At 43.8% G+C, this 14,194-nt stretch overlaps 1 protein-coding gene across 4 annotated transcripts in view; it reads right to left on the reverse strand.

Moving 5' to 3' along the window:
• Positions 1-11,927, reverse strand: part of SLC18A1 (solute carrier family 18 (vesicular monoamine transporter), member 1) — a 35,807-nt gene extending 23,880 nt beyond the window's left edge. For 3 of the 4 annotated variants that reach the window (XM_011939792.1, XM_011939793.1, XM_011939791.1), the window contains exons 1-9: positions 11,784-11,927; positions 10,474-10,676; positions 9,566-9,812; positions 7,832-8,195; positions 7,155-7,213; positions 3,487-3,570; positions 2,162-2,254; positions 558-647; positions 256-299 (exon numbers count right to left, since the gene is read on the reverse strand). In XM_011939792.1, coding sequence (XP_011795182.1) covers positions 256-299; positions 558-647; positions 2,162-2,254; positions 3,487-3,570; positions 7,155-7,213; positions 7,832-8,195; positions 9,566-9,689 — 858 coding nt within the window. In that variant the 5' untranslated portion in view covers positions 9,690-9,812; positions 10,474-10,676; positions 11,784-11,927. The remainder of the gene's footprint in view (positions 1-255; positions 300-557; positions 648-2,161; positions 2,255-3,486; positions 3,571-7,154; positions 7,214-7,831; positions 8,196-9,565; positions 9,813-10,473; positions 10,677-11,783) is intronic. The other variant, XM_011939790.1, reaches the window with a different exon arrangement.
• Positions 11,928-14,194: the final 2,267 nt, after the last annotated feature.

Here is a 14,194-nt window from a genome sequence, read left to right on the forward strand (position 1 = left end):
TATATTTATATTCTGTATGGCTTCTTTGATTCTTCACAAGGCTTTTCAACCATCTTTGTCCAACATCAAGCCAAATACTTCACTATCCCCCACACTACCTGAAATGTAGCCCTATCCTAGAATCCAAACACAGTTCTCACTTTCCCTGACTCTATTCCTCTTTACTTTTCTTCTGATGACTTGACAGGCATGCCTGGGTTTCTGCATTCAGCCATCCTGTATATCTGTTAGCAATGGAGCTTTGTGTCTGCTTACCTCAGGAGAGACTTTGGAAGGCTGTAGGATGCAAAGCTGGAGTGCTAAGAAAGAAAGAAGGCAAGACAGTTCAGAGTGTCTACTGATTAGGTGGGGGTTCCAATAGCAGCTGTAGTGCTACCACCCTATTATGTACAAATTTAACTCCCTGAGTTTCTTCTCTCTTTTCTACAATGGGGCAGTCCTTGATTCATCAAAACATGTCCACACCACCCATTCTTAGTCAAGACTGACATCACAACATAACACATTTCCAACCTGACCTGGGCTGTCTCCTGCTGGAGGCTCTGATGGTGACTTACCTCCATCCAGTAGTGCCAGGAAGGCCAGGATGAGGAAAGGTGCAGACTTCCCAACAAACTCATACATTACACTTCCAAAGGGAGCTCCCACTGGAGAGGCAAAGCACACACAGATTCCAGAGGTGAGGGTGAGTCCTATCCAGTGAGAATTGTCCACATTTACCCCGTGAGCACTTGCAGAAGGGCTGCTAGGGGCCAAGCTCCACCTGAGGCTCTGGGAATTCAGATGGAGACATGATCCCTGTCCCCAACAAGCCCACTTTCTAGTGGAGGAAATGTATGTGTGTGGGGGTGTGTGTGGGTGTGTGTGTGTAGGGAGGGACCCAAATAATGAAAGCATGGTGAAAGTTTGACAGAAAATGTTGCATACAATGAAAGCACAGTCGATGTCTCAGGAAGTCCAGGCAGCCACGAGGGCTTTGCCAGGTGCAGAGCATCTGGAGGGGAAGAAGCTTGTGTGAAGAACACAGAGGTGTCAGAAAAGAGTGTGTAGTTGGAGAAAGAAAGGAGAAAGTGGGTGTTAGCAGAGGATGAATATTTGAGAGGAGAAAAGTAAAGTCTTGCATATGCAGGAACCTTGTATACACAGATGAGTCATCTACTTGGCCTTGCAGCCTATGGAGAAACATTAGGGGAGAAACACCACCTACTCTGGGCTCAGGAAGTTTCTTCAGGCAGCATCGTGGTGGTAGGAGGGAGTACACAAGAGGGGGGCTGCTGCCAAATTCTAACCCAGAAGTGACAAGGAGCCAGGAGTGGCTGTTGAGGATCTAACAAGCTTGTTCATTTGGGAGTTCACTTGGGACATGATAAAGGACTTCAAGATGCACAGGTTTTAGAATTGGGCATTTGGTTTGATGGATACTAACAAATAACAGGGATTCTGTTTCCTCTGCTTCCCATGGGGCTAGAGGGTGGGGCGTAGGCCGAGGAAGAAATTTCAGGTGTTTTCTTTTCGACGCACTTGTGAGCTCCTAGAAGGCAGGAACTATGCCTGGGGCTTCCCACCCTACAGTACTGGCACTGTGCTTGGCATGTAATAAGTGAAAGTATGTAAGTTGTCAGTAAAGTAGTATGAGGGATGAGCCTCAAAGAAAGGGTAATTTTATCATTTGGAGCTTGGGTTTCCAAGCCCAGAAAATTGGAGTCTGTATCCTGGCTCCGGCGTTTCCCTGCTGTGTGATCTTGGATGGCTATTTTGCCATCCTTATTTTCATCTCTATAACGGGGAAAATCAATCCTCCTTTTATTCCTGGTGGTGAGGAATAAAAGAGATTATGCCTGTAACGGATTTAGCAGAGCATCTGGCAACAGCCATGCTCTGGTGGTGTGTGCATGGGTACGTAGGCAAGGCAGTGGCCTCTAATGCGGGGAGGCTCACTGCCTCCAACAGGCTGGGCTTCCAGACCTTTCCCTGACCCTTATGTGTTTCCCAGCTTCTTAAGGAGAAGGGAATTTTACATTTTCTCAGTGATATTTCTGAAGGAGTTGAAATAGGATGAGGCCAACGAGGGAAGGAAAATACTCATCTTCCATACCTCGGGAACACTTGCTTCCTGGAATCCCACCCTCCCGAACCCAGAGCTCCAGCTGGTACCACTTACCCAGCAACCCCAGGGCCAGGCCCCCCAGAGCAATTCCCATGGCTCGTCCTCTCTCATGGTCATCGGTGTAGACACTGGCCAGCATCCCAAGACCTGCGCAGAGAGTGACAGATGCAGCTGGCCCCCAGGGGCTTCTGTCCACCTCTCAGAGCCCTTGGTCCCACCCTGTTAGCTCTTCAGTGACAATCTTAGCTAGAGTTTCGGTTTGAGGGGTTTTACAAAACTTAACCCATAGTATTTTCCAAGTACTGCCCTCCCTAGTCCCCCAGGCCCCCACATTGTCCACTCCTGTTCAGAATATTGTTGAAAGCGCAAGGCCTCTGGGAAGGATAACACAGAAAATCCATTGTCTGATTATACCATGTTTCATAGCATTTTCTTGTTTCTCAGCACGTTTCCCTAAACAAGGGATTACAGAGCAGGTCAGGGAAAGGAAAACTTAGGCACACAGAGACCATTCTATTTAACAGGGATGCCCAGGGAAGAGCAGAAAAGCACTGGGGACCTGGAAGAGAGTGTGGGCTAGTGCTGTACGGCAGCTGGACTCTCAGGCCTTCATAGCCATGGGTAAAATGGCATAAAATACCAACTTCATAGGATTGCATTAGATATTGTATTCACCAGTACAGTGAAAGCTACGCTGATATTACCCATAGTATTAACATGATTATTCCTATAAAGTACTAAGAGGGGGACAGACAAAGGACCATTGAGTGGCATTAAATAAAAGCCTGCCCTTCTTCATGGTTTTACTGGAGGCTTGCTCTGACCTGAGCTAGCTGCATCTGAATATTAGCAGAGGAAGTTACGTCAGGCTCAGGGATCTATGGACCCTGTCAGAAATTCTATAATTCCTTTTTTTTTTTTGAGTAAGGGTCTAGCTCTGCCACCCAGGCTGAAGTGCAGAGGCACAATCATGGTTCACTGCAGCCTTGACCACCCAGGTTCAAGCCATCCTCCCACTTTAGCCTCCCAAGTAAGTGGGACCACAGGTGCACACCACCATGCCTGGCTAACTTATTCTCTCTTTTTTAATAGAGGTAGGGCTCTCACTATGTTGCCCAGGTTGCACAGGTTGGTCTCAAACTCCTAGAATCAAGCTATCCTCCTGCCTTGGCCTTCCAAAGTGCAGGGGTTACAGGTATGACCACTGTGCCCAGCCCAATTCCCTTATTTCTGAATCACAATTTCTACCTATCCAGATGATATTTTCCTTAATTTCTCCATATAAATATAGGATCTGAGGTAGTAAGAGATGTGTGTGTGTGTGTGTGTGTGTGTGCATGCGTGCATGTGTGTGTGCATGATGAAGTTGCCAGTGTTACCTGCAACAGATGAAAATGAAGATCCAATGCCTTGAAGGGTTCGGGCCACAAAGAGTAGAGTATAGGTCCCAGAGAAAGAAAACACTAGGCAAAGAGAATAGCAAGATAACTGCATTAGCAAATTGCCTTTGCTTCCCTAGCTGCCAGAGAACATGCCCATGATACTGCAGATATCAGTCATGACGCATATGTTTTTAATAAAGCATGATGACTGTTCCCTGTTTTTTGAGTTGTCTTTTCAATCTCCTACTCCTCCATCAGAACCACTTTTTAAATGCAAGAAAACTGAGAAACCACAGAAGTATAAACCAAGTCACCACACAGCAGATGGAAGGCTGAGTCTCTACATCTCTTGCCAAGAACCCAACATTCTGTCCACTGAAATGAGGGATGTCCATGAAGCTCAGTGTCCTGGGCTGGAAACTGGTTCTTAGACCATACTCCTGGATCCTCCACGTGCAACACCCAGATCTGGTCTTTACCATTGCTGGGTCCTACAGGGTCATCTGGAGTACAGTGACAGTAAAGATGTGCTTCGATGATTATAGGAATTGGGTAGAAAATAATATATTGTGATACAATCAGATCCTTCTTTGTATCTTATTTTGAATGATCTTTTAACCAGACAAAATCAGCATTTATTAAATTATACTGAATACGCAGCTCTCCTAGACTCTGTAGCAAATGCAAAATAAAAATAACGTCTAGTTATTGCCCTTGAAGAGGGTCAGTCTGTTGAGGATGAACATCCATGAAACTGAGAACCAACAGGAATATGTTACCAACACTAAATCAGAGGGTGCTGCTGGTCAGGGTAGTTAAGTCCAGACATGTCTCACCTCCAATTCCAGAATAATGTCTCCTAGAGTAAGAATAATCTCCTCAAAGTGTCTGAATCAGAAGAATTGTAATCCCTTTGCCCATTCATTACAGATGTCTTTGGTTGTGTTTGTAATCTTCTCCCATTACTTCCCGACAGACATGATCACACTGAACTTCTCCTTGTTTCCCAAAGATGTACATTCTTGGTCTCTCCTTTCCTGACCACCAGCATCTTTTCTCGGGCTTTGTTATCTCCAATCTTTTCTGTGTACCCTTCCAATGTCCTTTGAGAACAGAGTGGCCCACTCATCTTGGTCTGCCCAGAACTTCCTTGTTTTTAAAACTGAAACTCAAAATACCCCCACAAAAACAGAAAGTCTGACATCCTGGGAAGCCCCTCGCTATAGTGTGGATATGGGTTGTTTGTCCTCACCAAATCTCATGTTGAACTTTGATCCCCAGTGTTGGAGATGGGGCCCAGTGGGAAGATGTTTGAGTTATGGGGGCGGATCCCTCATGAATAGTTTAATGTCCTTCATTAGGTGGTGAGTGAGTTCTCACTCTACAGTTCTCTCAAGAGATGGTGGTTTAAAAAAGGCAGGCACCTCCCTCTCCTGTCTTTTGCTTTCTCTCTCATCTCTGCACAGCCAGCTCCCCTTCACCTTCCACCATGAGTGAAAGCTTCCCGAGGCCCACACCAGAAGCAGATGCTGGTGCCATGCTTCGCTTCTTTTCTTTTCTTTTTTTTTTTTTTTGAGACGGAGTCTTGCTCTGTCGCCCAGGCTGGAGTGCAGTGACCAGATCTCAGCTCACTGCAAGCTCTGCCTCCCGGGTTCACGCCATTCTCCTGCCTCAGCCTCCCGAGTAGCTGGGACTACAGGCACCCACCACCTCACCAGGCTAGTTTTTTTGTATTTTTTTTTAGAGACGGGGTTTCACCGTGTTAGCCAGGATGGTCTCGATCTCCTGACCTCATGATCCGCCCGTCTCGGCCTCCCAAAGTGCTGGGATTACAGGCTTGAGCCACTGCGCCCGGCCGGCGTCATCCTTCTTGTAGAGCCTGCAGAACCATGAGCCCACAGACCTCTTTTTAATATAAATGACCCAGCCTCAGGTATTCCTTTATAGCAATGCTAAATGGACTAAGACACCCCTCAATTCCAGGCAAACCAGGAGAGTTGGTCATTCTACTTAGGAAGACCAAAGCAGTTTTTTTTTTTCACTTTGGACCCTTTACATGGGCCACCATTTCACTCTTGATTACGTTAGGCATGGCTCCTAGTTGACGGATGGAGAGGTTAAGGGTAGTAATGGGCATCAACATTCTCTTTTAAGTATTTTTTTGAAACATTGGACAATACTACAAGGATACCCTAAACATCAAAACTATTTTCTTTTGGTTAGAATTAGGCCAACTCCATATAGTCACGCAGCTATCCTATGGAAATAATAATTATTTAACATATACAGTTTGGTATAAGTTAAATAATAATTTTTAACATATATAGTTTACTTTAAAAGTAAAACTTTTAAAACATGAGTTCTTGGCAGAGAATCAGGCAAGGATAGCCTGCTAAAACGTCTCAGATCCACCAGCACATCACATTGTCTTACTTCTCAGTGTGTGTCTCATGTCTCCCCAGGCAACCATCACACACTTCTGATACCTGGAATCATGTCTTTTCATTCTTTATGTGACTATGGTCCTCTGGGCTTTATACATGCACTGCATAAAATTGTATGGAATAAATCTTAAGCCTCATTTGATGAAATAGGGCATCTTATTTTTAAATTTGCTGCCTAGCATAGGCTGAGCTTCTAGAAGTCCCATGAACAGTGCTAACTTGAATTTCTGCATTTTCTTCAAGTCCGCTAAAATTTCACAAACAAGACGCAGTTCTCAGAGAGAACCTCACACCTCAAGTTCTTGCACTTTGCAGCCTTCCAGCCCAGAATGCAACAAATTCTTGTTAAATATTGGGTTGATAGGAATCAAGTCCTGTGCTGGGAAAGAAGAGAAGTTGAGGAAGAGGAAGAGAGAAAGTAGATAAGAAATGGAAAGCCAATAAGAAAAACTTGAGGGAGAAGGAGGTATGTGGTTGGAGAGCAGAGGATCAGCAGGGCCATCGGGAGCCAAGGCTGGATCCACAGGCTGCCTTAACCTGCAAACGCTAACCCCTTTTCATTCCTTCTTCCTTTACTTCTCAGCATCAATTTCCAGACTTGCTTTTCTCATGTACTGTGTTTATTCCATCTCCATTTTATTAGAAACATTTAGCTGATCCTGGATACACTATTTGTCTTTATCTTTCTTATTTCTTTAGAAAATTTACTTTTCTAAGCTTAACCTTTAAAGTCCTTAACTGAAAAGGAGTAGGCTTTTTGGAATTTTCCAGATGTTAGTGTCCAATTTCCATTTTTTTGTTAGTTGTCCTTTACCATGGCATATTGAAATAATATCACTGCTCCTTGTAGATGGAAAGTTTGTATTAAACTTGCTCAAGGGATTACTGATACATACCTAACACATACACACACACACACACACACACACACACACACACAGACACCATAGCATACATATTCAAACAGCTTTCATTATGTCCAGCTGAAGGGAATAAAATATCTGCTCTTGTATAGCAGAATAGACCAATTCCAACTAGATTGAATTGTCACTACTGTTATAGTCCGCATACCAAAAAGAGCAGAGCATTTAAATCAATATCCCAGTCTGCTTAGTCAGATGCCTAATTACTTTCTAGGCTATCCTGCTATCTACACCACACTCACTCGATAAAATCAAAGGTAATCAGTGAAGGGAAGAAAAGAGGAAGCAAATTACTTACTAACTGTGGAGAGAAACATGATAATAAAGCCAGCAAACATGGGGATATGATATCCAATCCTAAAAGGGAATTGGAAAAAAAAGATGCAATTCCAACAGGCACTCATATACTTGGACTACATTTTTAAATGTAAGTGGGAGCAGAAATGCAGCTATTTGGGTGTATGGTAAAACATGCCTCTGAATGTAGCGTGGAGATGAAACAGTGGATGAGTACGAGCAAATAAACAAACATGCAAATATGACCATATATTAGGGCCAAAATTCTCATTTCCAGAAAGGATAGCCTAGGTACAGTGTATATCTCTTAAAAATATCAGAATAATCCTAAATACAACTCCTGGGAAGCCCGTGCTCTAGATTACAACACGACTGTCCCGTTCATACCCTTTTCCCATTGAAGCCACGCTCCAGGTCACTGATACAACATCACAGCACACTGCTGTTCATGGTTCTCTTCTCGGTACTCAATACTCAATATATCACTAAGAAAATCTGATCCCATGACATTTCATCAGTAACATGCTATTCTTTGCATAACGAGCTTTCCAAATAGCTGACTCCCCTGGTGAACCAGACAAGTGAGTATTTCTTCTTTTTCCCTTCCAACCCCCTTTCTATACTTTTCTAGTCCTCTACTCCTGTGTACCCTGCAGGGCCCTACACCCAGCGAGATACCTGTTGGTGAGAGGGCCCACGAAAGGGTTGACCAGAAGTTGCATCACAGCCTTTGAAGCAAACAGAACCCCAACCCGGGTATTCTCTTCCTCCAAGAATTCTGTGCCTTGCAAGCAGTTGTTTTTAGGAGCTGAGACGGCTTCAGTGGCTGGAGGTGGGACGGTGCTGGCGGTGTCATTCGTCCATGCTATGCCACTGGGCACGCTTTCTTCAACAGCCATGGTGTTGTTGTCGAAGAAGGAGAAGACGGTGGAAAAGGCAGGAGAGGCGAGTGCATGTGGGGAACTTCCGGCATGGCCGAGGTGCAGAGAAGAGTTGACTTCTTTGAACTCCATGTCATATAGGAAGGTGGGCACAATTGGTACTGAAAGTCAGAGGACAGGTTATGGGGGCTAAGGACAGATGTCATCTTACCACTGAAAGCCAAGGGGCTAAGGACAGATGTCAATTCTACTGAAAGTCAAGGAAGACAGGTGATGGGAACTAAGGGCAAATGTCATCTTGCCACTGCAGGGTTCAGGGGCACTATGACGAAGTTCAGCCTTATGCCCAAGGCTGGTGTCTGGAGTGGCATGGTTTAAAATCTACTAAAAGACTGTGCCTACTCAAGTTATCCTGTTAGCTAAAGTAGCTAAATTCTGACCTTATATAATTAGTTCTCATTCTTCATGGTTTCCACATTGGCTAACTCTCCTACTCACTTAGATTGACATGGAACCCTCCAAACCAACACGCACTGAGCTACCATAACATTTCACAGACATGTCCAGCTCTCACACAGACCTGGCCAGAGGAGGGGATAGGAGGAGGCAGGGCAGGCTGGTCAGAGGAGCCTCAGCTCTGGGACCCCTGGACAGGGCTTGGGCTTGAATCCCAACTCTGGCACCTGTTAGTGGAGAGGCCTTGGGCAAGTCACTTAACACTTTTGAACTTGTTTTTCTCTTTTACAAAGGAAATAGGATTTACCATGATGTTTAAGATTTAAAATTATAATTGAGTGTGTGTGTGTGTGTGTGTGTGTGTGTGTGTGTTTCCCCTGGGAGCAATGATTCAGTATTCACTAATTCAGTGTTTGCAGTGACTTTACAGAATATAACTGTAACTACAGAACTATGAATGATGAGAAGTGATTGTATTGGATTAACAACTTGTCTCAGAAAGATCCTTATTTAAAAACATATATTTTACCCAAGAGGAGAAACCTTTTAGTACCCATTTGTACATGGGTGTAACTTAATATAATGATCAGGAGAGTATCAACTAAAAAAAGCAGGATTCCAAAGGAAAGAACCACATGGAAGGTAAGGTCTTGATAAGAAATTGGATATCCAAATAAAATATGCTGTTTTTATAGAGCAGAGGCCAGAAAGGCACCACTGTGAGAAGATCCTCACTGGCCCAGAGGCACTTGGAGTCATGAGCATCTTGGGAAGACAGTCTGGGGAGGAAGAAAAGCACAGCCAGCTCTGGCTCCAGGCCATCCTCTTCTCCAGTCAGACCCTCTCTGGACCTCCTTCTTTTTGAACCTCCTGAGTCTTTTAGCTATGTTTGACAAGTTTCAGACTCCATTTTCTGTAGGGTTTTTTTTTCTCCCATACCCAACAACCTCTGTGTGTTTTTGAGCATAAAAAGGAAAATTCTCAGATGCATTCGCTGTTGAACTCTAGCAGGGTGTACGCTGCCTGCTGGGGCCCAAAGCAAATTAACCCTCAGCACAAAGACCCCCAAACGTACCCACCACAGTAAGCAGCATGTTGTCCAGGAGCAGAGCGACGAATACCACCACCAGTACCAGCTGCCGGGATGCTCTCCCCTCCTTCAGCAACCGCTGGGGAGCGACCAGAACAGTCCGGAGCATGGCGAGGGCCGGGCTGGGGCAGTTTTCCCCTGCAGGCTCTTAGAGAAGGTCCTGTGACAGCTACAGGTCTCCTGCAGCCTTTACAGAAGAGGGGAGGGAGGCTGCCCGGATGAATGAAACTCACTATTAAAATGAAAAGTGCAAAGGGTTGCAAGTAGTACGATGTTTGGAAACATCTCCACGTCTGTGTCACTGTTCACTTCTTGCACAACTCAGTAACTCCACCTGGTTCCCAGAATGCCTTCCAAGTAAGCATTGCTTACTAGCTATTTATGTCTGGATTTATATCCAGCCATTAAATTCAAGGGAAATTAATGCCTAGATATAAATCCAGAAAAAAATAGATGCTCTACAGATCACTTAACCCTGTGTTTTTCAAACATCCGACGTTTATTTGCCTATCACATTGATGGTTTATGTCATATCTGAGGACTACCTGTACTATCATTTACTTCATCTTTTCCTCTAAATCCACCTTTTAAAATACTGAGATACTGCCAGGTATGGTGGCATGTGTCTGAAGTCGCTGTTACTTGGGAGGCTGAGGTGGGAGGATATCTTGAGCCCAGGAGTTTGAGTCCAGCCTGGACAGCATAGCAAGACCCCTATCTCTCAAAAAAATTTTAAAACCAACATAGATATTGATATCATGTTTCAAAAAGTAATTTTATGTGGCAAGCAAAAAAAAAAAAATATGGTCTATGTTTTAGGTGTTACCCCAAAATACTTCACGTGGCACAGTGTCACTTGGGCTGCCCCCTGAGAAACACTGGTGTAGACCAACCTTCATCTCATAGACAAGAAACCTGAGCCTCTGGAGGTTAGGAGACTTGTTTGGGGTTGCACAATTAGTGTCAAACTGGGATGAAACCCCAGGCTTTTCAATTTGCACGCTTATCCTCTACCATTTTCCCTTGCTCTGTGGTTCTAGAAGCACTCTCACGCTTTTGTTTGAGCACAAACCCCTGCTCAGAAAGATGCCTTCATCTGTGAAAGTAAAATGCTGACTTTCCTGATTAGTTTTCTATTTAGGATTTCATATCATTAGTCAGCATTAAGTCACAGTACCTTGTCAAACTTCAAGTAAAAAGAATTTCTGGGAAGAATTTCGTTTTCTTTGATGTGGCTTCTGCTGTGGTATCAACAATACCAGTCATTTAAATTTTAAAATAGATTACCATCATGAAATCTATCGGGCCCTAAAAATTGTATACTCTTTGACTTAGTAACTCTAAGGAAGCCATCCTAAAAAAAAAGATCAGAGAGATCAGAGATGTAGCCAAAGACTTATACTCAAAATGACCCATTGCAGAACGATTTTTATTACCGAAGAAAAGTCAAACATGTTAATGGTGGATTATTAAGCAGCTCTTAAAAATTATATTTTCAAATAATTTTAGTGACATAGAAAATACTATTACTATAATGTTAAGTAAAAAAGGGAATTAAACTGTAGTTTCAGCTTGATCTCTAATGTCTAAAAATAAATATATGGGCACGTTTTTGAGAGAGTGGAAAGATACTCAAATGCCAGTTATTTATAATCAATGACTTCAGTCATCTGTGTATTTCTAAATATTCAATAATGAGCTACTTTCATAATTAAGGAAGTCAATAATTTTAAATGGTTATCACTGGAGTTCAATAGTCAGCCTCAGATGTTGGGAGTATCCCAAGCACTGAGCTACTCTGTTCTAAGCCCAGGGCTGGAAGAACCTTCTCACTACTACAGATTAATGCGACGAAGGTCCTAAGTGAACCAAACTCTCAGTTAAGTTTTAACCAGTAAATGCATGCAATTACTTAAGATCCTTCATTTCTCTGTATAAATGAGGTATTTCTGAATACAAATGGACTTAAGATATGTATGGATAAGAATAAAAGACAAGCCAGAGAAAACTAAAAGACATAGCGAATGAAGGAAGTACTACAAAGAGAGAGAAACACACACACCAAAATCCCAAAACAAAAACAAACCAACCCAGGAATTTGCCAACAAATCAAGAGTAAACTTTACTTAACAGTCAAAATCCTCTGCGAGAGACATGAATCACAAGGAAAGATTAAATTTGTCTGGAGAGAGAAAAATCTTACCTTGGAGCCCATCTTGGTGTGAGGCGCTCAGTGAGGTACTGGCAGCTGTTAGCAAGACAGCAGGGACACTGTTCTCTGAACGTGGATGTGCTGATAGATTTATTGCCTCCTGTTATCTGAGGATGCTGTGTATGTGTGCGTGTGTGTGCCCTTTGTCCACAAAGATTTAATTGCAACCTCCAACAGGGTTCATTCAGACCCTTAGCTCCCTGCGTCAAAGGCAGGAAGGCAGGGCTGGAGAGGATAAAGAGAGGGGAGGATATTATCCTAAGCAAAGAGGCACTGGACTGCACTGCTTTGCATCTGTACTTACCTATCATCGAACTCTTTAACTCTTGCCTGAGTCTGAATACAAATTGGAAGCCAAGATGGAACCAGCGTGCAGTTTGCCTTCCTTGCTACTTAGTCAAAGAGGCTCCATGTACCAGAGTTAGCTTCCTGAAAAGAAACAATGCATGTTGTTCTCAAGCCATAAAACCCCAACATCTACTGCCTCAGTAAAGACTTAGATTGCGCACTGTGTCTTCACATCACATTACTGGCTCAGTGCCTGGTACACGGTAGCATCCAATAAGTATTTCTTGCATGAACGACTGGACGGCTAATTACGGGAGAAAGTGCCGCTCCTTGGGGGATCTTCAGAGGCTCTATTGATCTATATTATTCTGACATTAAACCACGGGTGGCTCAAAGAACATAAACAATTTATGAAAAAGCAAATACAATTTATGAGCAAGAGCAGCCAGCGCAGAGGTTTCCTGTTGTGGAACTGGTGGGCCCCTCCTAATTGTGGGAATTAACTAGGGAACTTTCGATTTAACGCTAAAAAAAAGGACAGGGTTTTTTAATTTTTTTTTTTTTTTTTTTTTTGAGACAGAGTTGCTCTGTAACCCAGGCTGGAGTGCAGTGGCATGAACTTGGCTCACTACCACCTCCACCACCTAGGTTCAAGCAATCCTCTAACCTCAGCCTCCTGAGTAGCTGGGATTACAGGTGTGTGCCAACACGCTCAGCAAATTTTTGTATTTTTAGTACAGACAGGGTTTCACCAGGTTGGCCAGGGTGGTCTCGAACTCCTGATCTCAAGTGATCCTCCTGCCTTGGCCGCTCAAAGTGCTAGGATTACAGACGTGAGCCACAGCGCCCGGCCTAGATGGAAAGAGTTTTAAAATGTAAACCTAGAGAGAGAAACAGGAAGCAGAAACAAAGTCATCAGCAGAGTGTATTCATTCCTATAGTTTGCTGCTATAACAAATTACTACAAACTGGTGGCTTTGAAACAGCATGTATTTAGTATATTGCAGTTCTGGAGGTCAGAAGTCCAAAATACGTCATACTGGGTTAAAATGAAGGTGTCGGCAGGGCTGTATTCCTTCTGGAGATTCTGCGGGAAGGTTGTTTCCTTGCCTTTTCCAGCTTCCAGAGGCCTCCTGCATTTCTTGGCTCCTGGCCACATTTACCTTCAAAGCTCGTAGCAATGTGTGTTCAACTCGCCCTCTGACTCTGAGCCTTCTGCCTCCCTCTTTCATTCTAAGGACTCATGGGATGACCCTGGGCCCACCCAGATAGATATTCCAAGATCACCTCCCCATCTCAAGATCCTTAATCATGTCTGCAAAGTCCCTTTTACCATGTAAGGCAACATACTCACAGCTTCCAGGATTAGGAGATGGTCATCTCTGGGGTGCCACTGTCCCACTCCCTACAGGGAGCATGGCATACAGTCCCCCACTTACATGCAGGGCCTGTGGCCTGAGCCTCTAGGGAATGAGGGGGTTAGGGCCAAAAGATGGAGGAGCTGTATTAATAAAGATATTTGCAAGACTCTGGGCATAAGGCAGCATCCTTTATGGAGTCCAGGTGACAATTCTGCCACCATGCCCTCCACCCCTTTAAGTACAGTGTTACAGCTCTGAGGGTTGACAGCCTCCAGCATAGTACAGCTGTGTCCAATAGAGGGCGCTAGAGGCAGAGGGCTTGGGTAGAGCAGCCTCCCAGGGATGTTCCGAGACGCCACCTAAGTGGGGATGCCTCCAAAAAATTGGGAAATCAAGGTTTTGGCAAACTGAGGGCCTGGGAAAGCAGGTATAGACTAACAATCATCATATGATGGGCAATAGTAAGAATAAGAGCAACAATAACAGTAGCTATCATTTATGGATTATCTACATTTGGCCATGTTTCTAATACATACTCATACATTATATGGATAATACATATTAGTTCAAATAGATATATTTTTTCAGTTTATTGTAACCAGGCTAGTATTCACAGGCTGGCCAAGTCTGGGGTCTCCTCACAAATGCCCATCACTATTAATAATCAAAGTGTTGTCTATTAAAAATGAATGAGCACTCATCTTCCTCCCTTTAATCATATAATGTAAAAAATAAATAAATAAGCTGTGAGTA

This window comes from Colobus angolensis, unplaced genomic scaffold, assembly GCF_000951035.1.
Source record: "Colobus angolensis palliatus isolate OR3802 unplaced genomic scaffold, Cang.pa_1.0 Scaffold184, whole genome shotgun sequence".
NCBI classification, from domain to species: domain Eukaryota; kingdom Metazoa; phylum Chordata; class Mammalia; order Primates; family Cercopithecidae; genus Colobus; species Colobus angolensis.